Raw genomic sequence first — 15871 nt, 5'->3', positions numbered from 1 at the left:
CTGACACTGGTCTGCCCCGGTCCCCGCCTGCGGTGGGCTGCTTGAGTAGCTGCCTGGACCCACCCGTTCTGCTGAGGACAGTGGAGGCCCAGGGACCTGGGAAGGCAACGTGTCACCCGCCTTCGCATTCTCCTCTCTGCCCCCCCGCCCCCCGCCTCCCGTGTGGCGCCCGGGTGCCCCTCCGGGTCTGAGCGCGCCTGCGGGCTGCCCTCCCGCAGGTGCAGGCCAACGTGGAGAAGTCGCTGACGCTGTTCGGGCAGCTGCTTGCCAAGAAGCACTTCCTGCTGACCTTCATCCGCACGCTGGAGGCCCAGCGCAGCTTCTCCATGCGTGACCGCGGCAACGTGGCCTCGCTCATCATGACAGCCCTGCAGGGCGAGATGGAGTACGCCACGGGGGTGCTCAAGCAGCTGCTGTCCGACCTCATCGAGAAGAACCTAGAGAGCAAGAACCACCCCAAGCTGCTGCTGCGGCGGTGAGCCTCACTTCCTGCCTGCAGACCGGGGGCCTGGCTGGCGTGTCGGGCACGGGGACCCCACCCTGGGGCACGCCGGACCTGGCGTCCATCGGTGCCAAGCCACCGTTGTCCCGCTCAGAGGCCTGGCTCTGGGGCTAAGGGCTGGGATCTCCATAGCAGCCCCCAGCTGCCTGACGCCTGCGGGGCCTTTCAGGGCCTGACCACCTTCAGCACCCTGGGCGGGGGTGGGGTGGGCACAGCGGGCGGGCATGGCGGCGGAGTCAAGCCACCCCTTTCCGTGTCGTGCCCCCAGGACCGAGTCAGTGGCGGAGAAGATGCTGACCAACTGGTTCACCTTCCTTTTGTATAAATTCCTGAAGGTAGGCGGCTGAGGGGGAGGGAACGTCCGAGGTGGGGTGTCAGGCGCGTGGACGAGCTCTAGGGAAGTAGAAGAGACAAAGGCGAGGAGGCCGGGGGCGTCTCAGCCCAGAGGGGCTCGGCTGGGAACCGGGCCTCAGCAGGAACTCCCCCAGGACGTGTGTCCGCTAGCTCTTTTCTCCTCCTCCTCCTGGAGGCTGACCACGCCTCACCCAACCCCGAGGCAGGCGTGGACACCCCAGCGCTGCGGTGAGCGTCTGGCTGAGCTGGAGTTTGGACCCCGGGCCCACGTCTCAGGAGCTGAGCCCATGGCCTCGAGGCAGGGCTGGAGGGGGCGCCTGGCAGGGGCCTGTGTGTGTCCAGCACCCTGTGCCGGCCAGCCTGGGGAGGCTCTTCAGGGCCTCCGCTGGCACCTGTTGGGAGAAGGCGGCTAGCTGGGCCTCTTCTGTTGCCTGAACAGGCCCCCACCCTCAGAAGACGAGCCCTGGAGACCTGGGGCCAGCCTCAGAATGGGGTGGAGGCTAGATATGGGTCCAGGTGGGCTTTTTGGGGCTATAAGTGGTGGGACTTGTTACTTGCCCTTTAGAAATGAGATGTTTCAGACCCACATGTCTGCCTTCCCTTAAAATCGGACAAGGCCGCAGTCTTGAGAGGCGGGGGGTGGCAGGGCCCCAGTGTAGTCCAGTGGGCATGCTTCGCGTGTGCTCCCCACCTGGTCTCTGGGACCTGGTTGATGCCCTGCCCAAGGCCAGGGTCACAGGCAGTGGAGACCAGTGGCTGCGGGTGGGGGCTGGTGCAGGTGGCCTGGGGCTCAGTTTTACTGTGGTTGCTTCTTGGCCAGGGACCTCAGCTGCTGGGGTCTTCACTGAGTTGGGGACAGCGGCGGCCTCTCAGAGGGGCCTAGGGCAGAGTCTCGCCCAGACTGAGGAGAGGGGTGTGGAAGGGATGCAAGGGCAAGTGATAGGGGCAGGGAATCAAGGGGATGAGGGCTCGAGCAAAGGTGTGAAGGAAGGGAAGGAGTTAGCCACACCGAGGGAGAAAGACCCCCAAGGTGCGTGCAAGCTCCAGCAAGGGGGCCCTGGCGGGAGGGGACAGCGGCACTCTCAGAATCCTGGGCACATGGCAAGTGTCCTATAAGCAATGTTACCATTGCACAAAACTGGTGGCCAGAGACAGACTCATGCCTTTTTTGTAGAAACGCAATTCTGTGCAGATCGCGGAGGGTAGCTTATGTGCTTGCAAAACGGTATTCCATAAACCAAGAGAAGCAAGGACTAGAGAGCGCAAACAGTGGTGCCAAGCCCCGTCTCAGTTCCTCCCTGTCTGGCCCTGGTTCTGCACACCCAGAGGAAGGGGACTCATTTTGACGTCAGTCTGAGAACCTGGGTTAGGTGTGTGTGCTGTGTGAGCACAATGCGGGCCCAGGACGCGGCAGGCAGATGGGCTGTGTGGGTGTGCTGCCGTCTGAGGGCTGTGCTTTGGGCTCGTGGGCGGGGCCTGCTTCCTGGAGGGGTGGTGACACGGCGGGTAGTGAGCAGAGGGAGAGGGAAGCCACATTTACTCAGAGCACTCCTCCTCCCGATTTTTGTTTGCCCCCTCACGGTGCACTTGAGGACACATGCTGGGCAGGAGGAGATGGCCCAGGGCCACAAGGGGGGGGGTGGCCATAATGGGACTACCTGTCCATACCTGCTGTGACGAGGGGCACCTGAGATTGGCCTGGGCTGCTTCTGTCCACAGCCAGGACCTGAGGGAGAAATTTGTCGTTGTAGGGACAAGCAGGTGCAAAGGCCCTGAGGTGCAGACACGCCTGGTTGTTGGAGTAGGAGATGGCCTTGGGGGCTGCAGTGTGGGAGGGAGCCAGAGGGCGAGTGGGCAGAGGCAGGGGTAAAGCAGAGTTTTGCCGAGTGCCGGGGGCCCACCTCAGGTTGTCTTGGCCACCGACTCCTGTGTCCCACGGTGCTGGAGAGTCGCCGCTCCAGGCCAGTGTGTCTGCGCCCATGCTAGCGTTGGCTTTGTGCTCTCAGGTGATGGAAGGAGGGGCGGTCCTCTGCCTTCAGGGCCGGGTCCCAGCTGGGTGGGCCTCTGATATCCAGCCCATCACCGTCGGACACAGTGCTGTGCGGCACGAGGTCCACCATGCCTCGGGCCGTGAGGTGGGCCTGGGAGCCTCGGCTTTGTCCGTGTGCCGTGGGCCTCTCCAGTCAGGCTCTGGCGAGTGGGGTGCTGGAGCACAGGCAGGGGGCTGGGGGCCCACTGAGGCCTGAACTGGGGGAGGCTTCAGGGAGGAGTCCACTGGCCTTGGTCTTATTTGGCATAAACCTGGCGCGGCCACATGGCGTTTTTCTCCGTGTGCTCCCGGCCCTCCCGGTTGAGGCCACACTAGGATTTTCACTTCGAAGTTCACAGGGGCAGCCGGTGTGTTGTTAACCTCTTTATCGTCTTGCACCGTCTCCATGGGGCTCTAAAACCAAGGTTCTGCTTGCCTCTCTCGTTGTGGGAAGCGTGCACAGAGCTGCACCAGAAGCGGGGGGCAGAGGGTGGAGCGGAGGTGAAGCGGGTGTCCTGGACACAGCCTGACGCCCACCTGCCTGCTGCAGGAGTGCGCGGGGGAGCCCCTGTTCATGCTCTACTGCGCCATCAAGCAGCAGATGGAGAAGGGCCCCATCGACGCCATCACGGGCGAGGCCCGCTACTCCCTGAGCGAGGACAAGCTCATCCGGCAGCAGATCGACTATAAGACACTGGTGAGCGCGAGCCCAGCCGTCCCGTGCAGCCCCCGCCCTCTCCCTGCTACCCTGCACGGCGTGCACCGGGAGAGGTGGGGTCTGACGCCGCACCCCCCCTTCCCGCAGACTCTGAACTGTGTGAACCCCGAGAACGAGAATGCACCCGAGGTGCCAGTGAAGGGGCTGAACTGTGACACGGTGACGCAGGTTAAGGAAAAGCTGCTGGATGCCGTGTACAAGGGCGTGCCCTACTCCCAGCGGCCGAAGGCTGGGGACATGGACCTGGGTGAGCCTGGCTGCTGCTTGGTGGCGTGGCCGCCGTGGGGGCTCCGGGCAGTGGGCTGCGTGTGCCAGAGGCCTAAGGCAGAGGGGCAGCACCGGGGTAGTGTCTGAGGCCACGGGCCGCGAGCCGGCCCCTGCGTGCTGGCCTGGGGGTGCTGGAGGCGATGGGGGCGTCTGCGGGAAGGGATGTGGTTGGGACCGGACCAGGGTGGAGGGTAGAAGCAGGAAGTACACGTCAGAAGCTGCCCCCTACTCGGGAGAGGTGGGTGGTGGGCTGTCGGAGCTGGGGCAGGGGGCCACCCTGGCTCATGAGCCAGACAGGTAGGGGCCCCTGCAGAGCTAGAATGGCCAGAGCAGGTAGGGGAGGCGTAGGGCCCGGGACTCCCGTATTTGCTATGGCTGGAGAAGCCAGGGGTGGGGCACCGTGTTGACCTTAAATGCCAGGCGGGGGAAGTGGGCCTAGAGCTCTGGAAGGCAGGGCATACTGCAGGGGAGTCGGGCTGCCCACGGTGGAGGGCGGCCAGAGGGGGCGCGGGCTTACCTGCAGGGGTGCGTGGGTCCTGCTCAGAGCCAGGATGGGAGCCTCCAGGAGGGGAGGAGCCTTGTCTCGCCCTTATTCTGTTCGGCCGCTCACTAAGTGTCTGCAGGATGCCCTGCCCCCTCGGGGCCTGTCCTTTCCCTCCTGCTGTGAGAGGCCAGGGTCAGGGGGAAGGAGTGGTGGGTGGGCGGCCCCTGCCCAGGTGGCCCGCCCCTCCAGCGCTCCCCTTCCCTCCAGAGTGGCGCCAGGGCCGCATGGCGCGCATCATTCTGCAGGATGAGGACGTTACCACCAAGATCGACAACGACTGGAAGAGGCTGAACACACTGGCTCACTATCAGGTGAGCCCCATACTTCCTGATCCTCCGGCCACAGGTTGGGCCTCTTCTCTCAGGGCCCTGGGGCAATGTGGGAGCCAGTGTCCAGGCTCTGGGCAGCAGGTCTCAAGGAGAAGAGGATACAGGGGCCCCACACAGCCCTGCAGGTGCACTGGTGGGGAAACTGAGGCTCAGAGTGGTGAGATGACTGGCCTCCAGGCTCAGAACCGGGAAGGAGTGTCTGTCCTCTGGGCCCCTGATGATGGGTCACACGTATCTGGCCCTCTGCCCACAGGTGACGGACGGGTCCTCAGTGGCCCTGGTGCCCAAGCAGACGTCCGCCTACAACATCTCCAACTCGTCCACCTTCACCAAGTCTCTCAGCAGATACGGTGAGGGGCTGGATGGGGACGGCAGGGCCCACAGGCCTGGATGGGACGCCTCCCCGATGCTCCCTGCTGCAGGTCGGGAGGGGGCTTGTTCGTGGCTTGTCCCTTGGCAATGGCTTTTCCCTCAAGCGCGGAGGCTGCCTTTCCCCAGATGATACATAGTGGTCCTTTTTGCCATCTCTCTGCTGTCATTGTCTGTCCCCAACAGCCTGGGGGTGGGGGGAACTGCTGATTCCAGTTTTCAGATGAGGAAATAGGCTCAGACGGGAGCTGCTGAGGCCGCCTGGCCAGCACCAGGGTGGGCACGGGCACAGACGCGGAGAGCCCCACACTGACGGGCAGGGTGCCCGCAGAGAGCATGCTGCGTACTGCCAGTAGCCCCGACAGCCTGCGCTCGCGCACCCCCATGATCACGCCCGACCTGGAGAGTGGCACCAAGCTGTGGCACCTGGTGAAGAATCACGACCACCTGGACCAGCGGGAGGGAGACCGAGGCAGCAAGATGGTCTCAGAGATCTACCTGACACGGCTGCTGGCCACCAAAGTAGGCCCTGGTGGACGGGTGGTGGGGGTGCGGGGGATGGCCAGGCCCGGGTCTCAGCGGAGCTCGGAGCAAATCCCTCAGCCTCGCCCTTACCGTGGAGCCACACGGGCCCGGGCAGGGCAGCCTGGCGGCCCCCCAGAGCTCTGTGCCCTCCCCCGCCTGCAGGGCACGCTGCAGAAGTTTGTGGACGATCTGTTCGAGACCATCTTCAGCACGGCGCACCGGGGCTCTGCCCTGCCGCTGGCCATCAAGTACATGTTCGACTTCCTGGACGAGCAAGCTGACCAGCACCAGATACACGACTCAGACGTGCGCCACACCTGGAAGAGCAACTGGTGGGTTCAGGAGGGTGGGGCGTGGTGCGGGCACTAGGGGTCCAGCTGGGGAAGGCGGGGTCTGCGGGGCCGAGGGGGGCTGGGCCCAGGGACACGTTTGCCCAGGTGAGGAGAGGGGCCCCCTGGGTTCACTGCGTCTGCGCCGAGGCCAGCCCCTCTGCGGGTGGGCCTTCCCAACTCACCCGTCTTGGGGGTGTCTGTTGCCTCCCCTGCTCACACCTGGGCATGTCCTCTGCTCCAACTTGCAGGACCTGCCTTAGGTGTGGGAGGTGGGTACGTGTGTGTTCGTGCCTGTGGATTCACGAGTGTCTTTGGGTGTGCGTGGCTCTGTGCAAATGTGAGTGCGGGCTTGCGTATGAGAAGGCGGCTCAGCGGAGCGGGCCCATGCTGGCCGGCTGCAGTGGGGAGGACAGTGAGAGCCGGCGCTCTTGAAGCTCTCACCTCTCCCCCCACGGGGCCAGCGGCCACCCGCCCGGTCTGGCTTTTGTCTCTCGGAGCCCGACCCTGGGCCTCAGCACCATTCGCCCTATCCTCACAGAAGCTCCTGTGCCTTTGGCCTTTGGCATCTTCCTCCCTTGTCCCCTGGTGACCTTAGCTCTCCTAGGACTTTGACCTCTACACCCTGCCACGTCCCAACCCTGGGATGCGGCCCTGGCCCTTTCCGGGGCCCACCCGGGGCCTCCAGCTCCACCTGTGCTCCTTGAGAGGGTTCCATGGGACACTAGAGAGGGGGCAGCGCCATACAGGTTTGCCTTGTCCAGGGGAATTTTCTGTGATGATAGAATGATCTAGATCTGTGCTGTTCAGAGCAGTGGCTGGCAGTCACATATGACTACTGAGCATTTGACATAGGACTAGTGCAACCCAAAACTTGGATTTTTAACTTCATTTAATTCTGTTTAATTTAAACTTACACAGCCACACATGGCTAGTGGCTAGTGCATACCCTAGCTGATGACTGTCCTAGAGGTGGCATTTTGGATGAAGAAGTCAGCTGTCTGTGGGGCTGTGTCTCCTGGATCCCTTCCTGGTCTTGCTTCCAGGGCCCATCCTGGTAGGAGAAGGGGTGAGCCAGGCCAGGTGTGCCCTGCCTTGCGGGTGAGCCTTCCCCTGGAGGGGAGCCTGTCTAGGTGTGAGCCAGACCCCTGACGTGAGCAGGCACGCAGGCCTGGGGCGGTGGTGGCCGTGTGCAGTGGGCGCCCAAAGGTGAAGGAGCACTTCCGGGTCTGTAGGTCTCGTGCACGTGTGCCTGTGTTGCGGGGGGCCCTCCAGGAGGCACCAAAAGTCCTGGCTCTCTCTGGGCCTCAGTTTCCCCGCCCCCATGGTTATCCGTGACCAGTGCGAAGGTCAGAGCCAGGAGAGCTGCAGGCCCTCTGGCCAGCCCCTTCCCGCCAGCGTCCGGAAGGAGCGCTGCGGCCCCGTGTGACCGCGCGTCGGGCCCACCCCCCGCAGCCTGCCCCTGCGCTTCTGGGTGAACGTGATCAAGAACCCGCAGTTCGTGTTCGACATCCACAAGAGCAGCATCACGGACGCCTGCCTGTCCGTGGTGGCCCAGACCTTCATGGACTCCTGCTCCACGTCTGAGCACAAGCTGGGCAAGGACTCGCCCTCCAACAAGCTGCTCTACGCCAAGGACATCCCCAACTACAAGAGCTGGGTGGAGAGGTAGGCGGCCCCGGGGTGGGCAGGCGGGCGAGGGGCCGGGACCCCGCTCACGGCCCACCTGCTGCCCCTGCAGGTACTATGCTGACATCGCCAAGATGCCCGCCATCAGCGACCAGGACATGAGCGCCTACCTGGCCGAGCAGTCGCGGCTGCACCTGAGCCAGTTCAACAGCATGAGCGCCCTGCACGAGATCTACTCCTACATCACCAAGTACAAGGATGAGGTGAGCGTGCGCGCTGGCCCTCGCCTGCAGCCGCCTCTCCCACGCCCGCCCGGCTCAGACCCCTGCCACGTGCTGCCAAGCAAGCTCCCTCCATTAAAGCCCCTTCGGCTTCCCCTGCCCCCCCCCCAGCCCCTCCCCACGTCTCAGGGCTGGCTGGACGCCTGCCTTTTCCACTCTGCACCCCAACTGGCTGCCTGGCTCACTGGGGGGGGGGGGGTGCTGTTGCAACTCCCTACCAGGCCTGGCAGGGTCGGGCTGGGCTGCATGAGGTCAGGGATTACGCTTCTGGTCATTGTGGGGCGTGGGGGAGTGGACGGCAGTGTCTTTCCCGGGTGGAGACTGTGGGTCAGTGAGTGACCATGCCCTGAAGGCCCTTTACTGGGTTTAGCAGCCTGGGTGGTTGTGTCCAGGGCAGGGCACCAGGCTTTTCCTCGGCATTTAGCACCTTCCCCGGCTGACTTGGAGTGAGGCTTTAGGATGCCTCTTAGGTGTCTGTGCTTGGGGCTCCTGGAGCTGTCTGGGGAGGGAGGATGGACTTACAGGCTGGATTAGACAGGGCACAAAGGGCTGGAGCAGCAGGATGGGCCTGGCCAGCGCCCTGAGGCCAGAGTGGGCCCTGCTGCAGGACCACGAAGGCCGGGAGGCTGAATCAGCCGGCCCTGGGGGAGGAGTAGGGAAGGCTGAGGCAGGGTTCGTCCCTTGGTGTGCAGGCCTCAGGGAACTTGGGCTGTTCACCATATGAGATGAGCCATCCAGGTTTAGAGCCCTGATTGGACTGTCAGATACCAGGGGACGAGAGGGAGGCAGGGGCAGCAGGGGCTGCGGCCATGCTGCTGGGCCGTGGGGTTCAGGGACTGGGTCTTGCCCGTCTGACTGGCTGCAGGCCTGTCTCCTGATCTGTGGCTGAGTGACAGAGAGTGGGGCAGGCTGCAGGAGGCACGGGCCTGAGGGGCAAGGGGTCCCGCTATTCAAGTGTGAGGGGCAGGATCTGAGACCAGGAGAGTCTCAGGCTCTAGGCCCGAGTGTGGGGTCGGCAGCTGAGAGACGGAGGCACCTGTGCGTGGAGGAGGTGGCCCCAGAGGTGAGTCCTGAGCCAGGAGGGGACCGGCAGAACCTTGGGACTGACAGCCAGGGACAGGCCACGGCAGATGGCCGAGCCTCAAGGAGGACGAGTGACCTGCAGGGTGGGGACTGAAGCCCACCTTCTTTCGGCCCTCGAGGGGAAGCAGAGGGGAGCCAGCAGTCCTTTGTGAGGAGCTCTGCTGTCACGGGTTGCAGAGAAACGAGCGGTGGTTGGGGGGACTTGGGTGCAGGAAGGTGGTGGCGGGGCTGTGTAGCTGGTGGGCTGACCGCCAGCAGGACACAGGAACGTGAGCACGGAGAGGGCCCAGCGAGCGCGCTGTGCCTCAGGCTGTGAGGGGTGGCGTCTGCGCCCCGGGAGGCCAGGCCCTGCTCTGACAGACCTGCACTGAGAGAGCTCCAGGGGCTGTCTGTGACGGAAGCCCGGTTTGGGGGACAAGGGTAGGCACGGTGACCTGGGGGACTCCTCCTTCACGCTGGGATCCTGGGGATCCAGGCTCAAGCCAGGCCCCTCCGCTGAGAATGGAAGGGGCGGAGCCTGCTGCTCGTGGCAGGGAGCCCCGCCCCCAGCTCCCCCGGCCCCGCCCCACGGACGCCCCGCCCCACGGACGCCCCGCCTCCCCGCAGATCCTGACGGCGCTGGAGAAGGATGAGCAAGCGCGGCGGCAGCGGCTCCGAGGCAAGCTGGAGCAGGTGGTGGACACGATGGCGCTGAGCAGCTGAGACACCCGCCGCCACCGCCCAGCGGGAGTTGAGCGAGAGGGCCCGCAGGGGCGGCCTCCGTCCGGCAGCCCGAGCTGGGAGGCCCCGGAGGCAGCCTCGCCCCAACTGTGCCTGGTGCCAGGGCGCTCGGGGCCGGGTGTGCGGTCCAGCGTCCTCCCGGCCCTCCCCCTCGTCTTCCCGCCTGGCGGGGGTCCCAGTTCTTCTCGGTGCGGGTGACGGTGCCTGCAGCACCTCCCATGCCCGGAGCTGCTCACCACAGGGCGGGGGGGAGCCCGGGTGTGACCAGCGGCTTCTCGGGAGGAGAGGGTGACCGCCGAGTACCTGGGGGGTAAGGCTGGAGCCCTCCGGGAAAGGGCAGCCTGATCCGTCTGCTTGAGGCTGTGCCGCCGAGGTCAGAAGGCCAGGACGAGGGGCTGGGGGGCGCCAGCCGTTCCCGGCGTCCTGGGCAGAGTAAGGCCCGGGCCCCAGATGGCAGCCCTGTGGGAGGCCGAATGCCCAGGGCCCAGCCAAGGAGAGCTGAAGTCGGTCCACCTGCCACTGCCCGCCTGCCGCGTCTGGCACCCCCACGCTCGCTGCTGCCCCTCCGCCACCATCCTCCGATTCACCGCGTGCTCTCCGCGGCCGCGGCCGAGGCTGGAGCGCCACGTCAACCTCGCCCAGACAGGCCCCAGCTCCCTCCTATGGAGGGGCTGCAGAACGTGCTCAATGCCCCCACGGGACTTCCAGAAGGACTCGGTGACTCCTTTCTTGTCCTCAGGGCTGTGCCTCTGGGAGCCACTGGGGCCTGGGGCTCCAGGCCATGAGCGCACATCCCCGTTATTTATTCCCCACAGCGCCGCTCCTGGCACCAGCCCCTGGGTGGGCTGTGCTCTCCGGCCGCGCGGGGCTTGGGAGCAGCCCCCCGGCCACCCTCCTCCCTCGTCCCCCCTCTGTGTCCCCTGCTCTCCACGTCCACCTGCAGCGGCTTCCGGTCCGGCATCTCTGCAGCGTGCCCACCCCTCACGAGTGGTGGGACATCTGGGGGACTTGTTTTGGTTTTTTTAGGAGAACACTCTGGGTGAGCAGCCGAGGCTGTGGCAGGACCCCTGGGAGTAGGACGCAGTGACCAGAGGGCCTGGAGGTCGGCTCTGCCCATCCTGCCCTCAGTGAGCAAGAAAGAACACATTTTTAATTAAAAGAACTCTGTACATATATATATATATATATATGTGTGTGTGGCTCTAGCCTCAGTCTCCAGCCCCAGTGGGGTCCTGTACAGCTAACTGGAGAAGGAGAAATTTTACAGTGTAGAATAAGGAAATGAAGGCGGTGGGAAAGCAATACCAAATGGTCGTGGAGGAAGTGGCCAGGGCTTCCCCGAGTGGAGCACCCCCAAGGCCTCTGCCCCTCGACCGCGGGTCATCCTGTTTCGTTTTGACGTACAAAGGAGAGAACTTCTCGCTGGCCCCTCGAGAGCGTCCAGGGCGCGGGGCCGTGGATTCTGCATGACCGTGCTAGCGTTTAGTCTGACTTGATCTTTTTAAAACTGCAAGTGTTGAATACTAGAGGTTGTTAGACCCCTTTTTTTATGTTTTTTAATTAATCAGTCACTTGTGAGAGCAAACAAGCGGCCCTGCCCCTTTTCAAGTTCACTTTTTCGACGGTACTCAAGATTCCCACGGACTTTAAGGGACAGCTAACTGTGGCCGGCCCCGCGCCCATGGGCTGCCCGTCTTGGGGTCCCCCCTCTTAAGCAGCGTGAGCAACACCCTGGAGATCAGGTCAGGGGCCGCTTCCTCCTGGGGGGGGCGCTCTATGAAGTCTGAGTGCTCCTGGCACGGGAAGCTCCTGGAACGGGCCAGACGGGGGTTCCACGGGCGGGCACCTGGCAGGGCCCGGGCCTCCCGCTGCTATGGGTGCCCCGCTGGAGCTCAGGCCGGCCCCCATCCCCCGTACAGCCCTTGTGGACTCGTCCCTGGGAGCCAAGCTGAGCCTGGTCCAGCTACAGATCTGGCTGCCTTGGCCTGGATTCTCATCCCTGGGTGCACCCCTGCCTCCCCTCTGATGTTGCCTGGCCGTGCTTGGGGGAAGCCTCCGTTCCCCCCCAAAAGTCTTCCCGGGGTGCCAGCTTCTATGTGAAGCCCCTGTTCTTCCAGTTCCGTGAGGGTCAGGTTGGGGCTCCTTGGCTCCTGTGTCCCTCCTCTTCAGAATCCAGTTCTGGCCCCTTTCTCTGCCCTCCCTGGTCCCCACAGAGCCCAGCCCCCTGTGCCTGCCTCGGCAAGGCGACAGGTTCCAGGTCGTGGCCCTCCCGGTGCCCTTGTCACCTGGACGGTGGGCGGGCAGGGCAGTGGTGGCAGAGGGAGACCAAGCACTTTAGCAGTACCTGTTTACATGCGAGCCCGTGGAGCTGGTCCTCAGCCTGCCTCACCCCTGCAAGTCCTGTACCTTCCTTCCAGCTGGGTCGTGCATTTAGGCCCCGCCTCCTCCTTGTCACTACTTCCCACGGCCCTCCCAACTCTGTAGCACCCCACTGGCACCTCTGTGCACCCTCCTGTCAGGGGCTCCCACCCCAAGCTCCGGCACTGGCACGGGGGCCTGGCAGGAGCCTGCAATTGTAGCCCTGCTCTGCGCAGTGAGAGTGGGCGCCATTGTCCCGAAGGCCCCTCTGCCGCCCCAGGGCTTGGGGGAATCCAGGCTTCAGTGTGGGATGCAAGGGCTCCCAGCCTGTCCCAGACACTGCTGCTATTGCCTGCCCTGCTACAGGCCACTCCTCCCCACCCCCCTGCCCGGCCTTCCCCAGGCCTTCCCCGGCCTTCCCTGCCCTTCCCCGATCTGCACAGTCTCAGGAGTGCCCCCGACAGCTCACACCTCGGTCTGGGAGCCTGGTCTCTCCACATACCTCGAGCTTCCCTGTACTCCCTGACCCAGAGCCCAAGGAGCCGGGGCTGGGGGCTGAGGAAGAGGGACCTGGGGTGCCCCAGATGGAGGGCCCCAAACATCCCTCCCACCCTCCCTGGTTTGGCCTTGCTGAGCGTACCCCCACCCCGGTTCCCCAGTTCTAGATCTGATGGCTCACGTCGTTGGTGCTACACAAGCTAGAATAGATGTATTTAGAGAGAGAGAAAGATATTTTTAAGACGAAGCCCACAATTAGCTGTCCTTTAACGCCACAGAGCCCCCACCCAAAAGAAGAGTGATCACTCGGCTGGCCTGAGCCGCCTGCCCGGCCGCCTCTGTCCGGCAGGAGCAGTGTGGCTGACGGGGCGCTCAGCCCGCGGATCGTGTAAATATACGGCTATTTCCTATTTTACTGTTCCTCAGATTTAGTACTTGTAAATACACACACACATTAAGGAGAGATTAAACATTTTTGCTAAAGCTCTTGGCTCTGAGTGTTCGTTGCTGGGAGGGGTTTGGGGCAGGGCCCGCGGCACAGCAGGCACATCCCACCCTTGAGCCACGTCTCCTCTTGACGCCGGGCCCCTTGCCTGCCAAGCTGGGTGCTGACGGCTCCCCGCGGGGTGCACGCCGGCACAGCGGCATCACCCCAGATCTGACTGCGAGAGCCGGCTCTTGGCTACCGCCGCTTTGCCAGGCCCTGGTGGTTTGCTGCCCTGGGGCGGGATCACTGTGCTTGGGTGTCTGGGGACCTCCGAAGCACTCTGGAACCAGCAGCGAGACTGAACCACCGAGACCTGAGCCCCTGGGGGGCCAGCTGTCCCTGGGCTCCACGCGCTACTTCTCAGAGGTTCTCCCGGTGCTTCTGCTGGGCAGCAGGGTGATGAACACCTGCAGTGGTTCCCAGGGGGCCTCATCAAAATGGGGACTCTGCTCCAGAGAGCCAGGGGGGGGCCTGGCTGCTCCAGGGACTTCAGGCCGCCTTGGGCAGCGAGGGCCTGGAGCTGTGTTTACCAGACTCTCAGCCTGGAGCACTCTTTTTGTGGGAGCCCTGCAGCTGAGGAACCCGGTGGGGAATGTTGGCCTTTGCAGCACAGACACGCTGTTCCAACCCATGACGATTTGGGCCGGTGCTTTGCTGCTGAGAACGGTGTTGGTGCAGCCGGTGCTGGCGTGCGGCTCTGCACACCGACCCTGTCTCGAGGCCCGTTTCCTCCAGGGCCCAATAGAGATGGCTCTTGCTGACCCGGAGGGTAGACATGGGGATCAGCGGTGGTGATTTCGGTTGTGACGGGCCTGTCTCTGGGTGGGACAGGTGGGGCACGTCCCCAAAGGACATACCGGCCGATGGACCACTTGTAGCTCAGCGGCTGTCCAGGCATGGCCGGTGGATGGACTGGTTTGGGTCTCTACAAAGTAGGGGCTCTTATCCCCAACAGACGGGGAGAGGGGGGCACACAGGTGCTGCCCAAGGCCACACAGTGGGAAGTGACGGAGCCGGATTGAAATCCGCCGTGGCTTATCAGGAGAGAGTTTTCCAGAGCCCCGGCGGCTCTCTCCGCCTGCCTTCCTGCACTGTCTCCTTTCTCAGCTCTGACAGTGGTCCATAAATCATAATCAATACCTCCTGCTCCAGGATGGGCCCGTCCTGACAGCCGGGCTGCTGGCATTGAGCTCAGCGCCAGGCTCAATTACTAAAGAGAAATCAGTGTAATCACCATGAAATTGCATCGGAAACAAATTTAGCAAATGCGTCCCGTTTGGGGTGTGACGTGGCCTGTTCTCATGGCTCAGTCCCCTCCAGCTTTCCAGCACAATCAGCCCTGCCTCAATTACCCTCGTTAGGCCGCCGGGGGCTCCAGCCCCACCAGCCTGAAAGTAGGCGATGGCCTCTGAGTCGCAATCAGCGCTCACTGCGCCGTGATCACGCGTAATTACACAGAGAGCGCGGTGCGGGAGGGAGGCAGGCGCCTTCTGATTGCCACACACACTGGCTCATCCAGGGTATTAAAACCGTCAGCTATTAATACCAGGGCTCGCTGGCTGCACCGAGCAGGGCGTGTCAATGGGGCTGTCCGTAGCCGGCAGAGGGGCGAAGCTCAGGTTTGCACTTGGGCAGCCACCGGCCTAGAGAATCAGAAGCTGAAGGAGGCCAGAGGCCACTTGGGAGGCTCCTGCAGAGGTCGCCGAGGGGCCTTGGCCCCATCGTGCCCCTTTGGGGCCTTCCTGGACACCCGGGAGCATCTCAGATGGTGTTGCTTCGTGGATGTGTGTGGCCTTTCTGAATACGGGCTGGGTGGGGCCATGTGGCTTGTGGTGATCATCGGACGGTCAGTGAAGTGGCTTGGGGCACTTCTAGTTTGGGCATCTAGTTGTCCTGCAGTGCGGATTCTGGAGAGCGGAACCTCTAGCCAGCCTATGCTGGGCACAGGGCTTGAGCACAAAACCGTCTCAGTGGTGCTGGAGCCAGGCATTTGGGGAGCTGCTGTTTCTGCAGGACAGCCCAGACTATACTGACTGATAGAAGCTGGTAGCATTGCAGCCCCATCTGAGGGGGGAGGACCTGGGGCCAAAGAGAGGTGAGATCAACCACTCGCCTGCAGACATGGAGCTGTCAATGCCACAGCCAGGGTTCAAACTCAGACTATCAACTCACTTGGGGCCTTATTATTTAGCTTGAGAAATCAACTTTCCAGCCATCATTGCTGCTTCCAGCTGAAAACCACTTGGACAAATAACGCAGCATATTTTTCTTCTGGGTGGCCCTCTCCATTATAAATAACTTAACCTAAACTTAACCTAACCTAAACTGGCTTGAGTAATGAAAGGGAACTGGTTGGCTCATGTAATAGAAAACTCCAAGGGTGTGCCTGGCTGCAGGCACGGCTGGATCCAGGAGCTCCATGAGGTCTTGAGTAATCTGTCTTTTTTCTTCTCTGTCATCTGTATGGGTTCATTCTCAGGCAGGCTCTTCCCAGGTGGGAGGCTCCGATGGCTGCCGACAGCTGTAGACTGACCAACTTAGCAACACAGTGGAGAGAGAACACCTTCGGTCAGCACATGTCCAGGTAGGGATTCCGTTAGCCAACTTTAGTGCACGTGTCTCTATTTGAGCCAATCATTCTGGCCTAAAGGACAAGGTGCTCTGATGGGCCAGACTCAGGTCCCATGCCCAGTGGGAAGAGGAGTCAGTCCCTTTGCACTTCAGGGGTTTGCAAACTGTAGAGAACCATGCATTTGAGGAGGAGGGAGTCTCGTGTAGTTTTTAAGTTCCGGCTGTGTCTGTGTGCAGGACACCCGAGGGGATGGATTGCCAAAGTGCCTGGGGCATCT

The 15871-nt window shown here is 63.0% G+C and overlaps 1 protein-coding gene across 1 annotated transcript in view; it reads left to right on the top strand.

The window, feature by feature from the left end:
• PLXNA1 (plexin A1) overlaps nucleotides 1-13018 on the top strand; it is a 50005-nt gene extending 36987 nt beyond the window's left edge. The window contains exons 22-32 of the mRNA XM_026501502.4: nucleotides 219-475; nucleotides 771-837; nucleotides 3436-3582; nucleotides 3691-3850; nucleotides 4622-4725; nucleotides 4997-5093; nucleotides 5444-5634; nucleotides 5800-5969; nucleotides 7422-7634; nucleotides 7708-7858; nucleotides 9566-13018. Of these exons, the coding sequence (XP_026357287.1) occupies nucleotides 219-475; nucleotides 771-837; nucleotides 3436-3582; nucleotides 3691-3850; nucleotides 4622-4725; nucleotides 4997-5093; nucleotides 5444-5634; nucleotides 5800-5969; nucleotides 7422-7634; nucleotides 7708-7858; nucleotides 9566-9661 (1653 nt within the window). The 3' untranslated portion in view covers nucleotides 9662-13018. The remainder of the gene's footprint in view (nucleotides 1-218; nucleotides 476-770; nucleotides 838-3435; nucleotides 3583-3690; nucleotides 3851-4621; nucleotides 4726-4996; nucleotides 5094-5443; nucleotides 5635-5799; nucleotides 5970-7421; nucleotides 7635-7707; nucleotides 7859-9565) is intronic.
• The last annotated feature ends 2853 nt before the right edge of the window (nucleotides 13019-15871 follow it).

This window comes from Ursus arctos, unplaced genomic scaffold (assembly GCF_023065955.2).
Source record: "Ursus arctos isolate Adak ecotype North America unplaced genomic scaffold, UrsArc2.0 scaffold_14, whole genome shotgun sequence".
Lineage (NCBI taxonomy): Eukaryota > Metazoa > Chordata > Mammalia > Carnivora > Ursidae > Ursus > Ursus arctos.
Note: the sequence above shows the minus strand (reverse complement) of the source record. Positions and strands in the feature narration are given on the sequence as shown.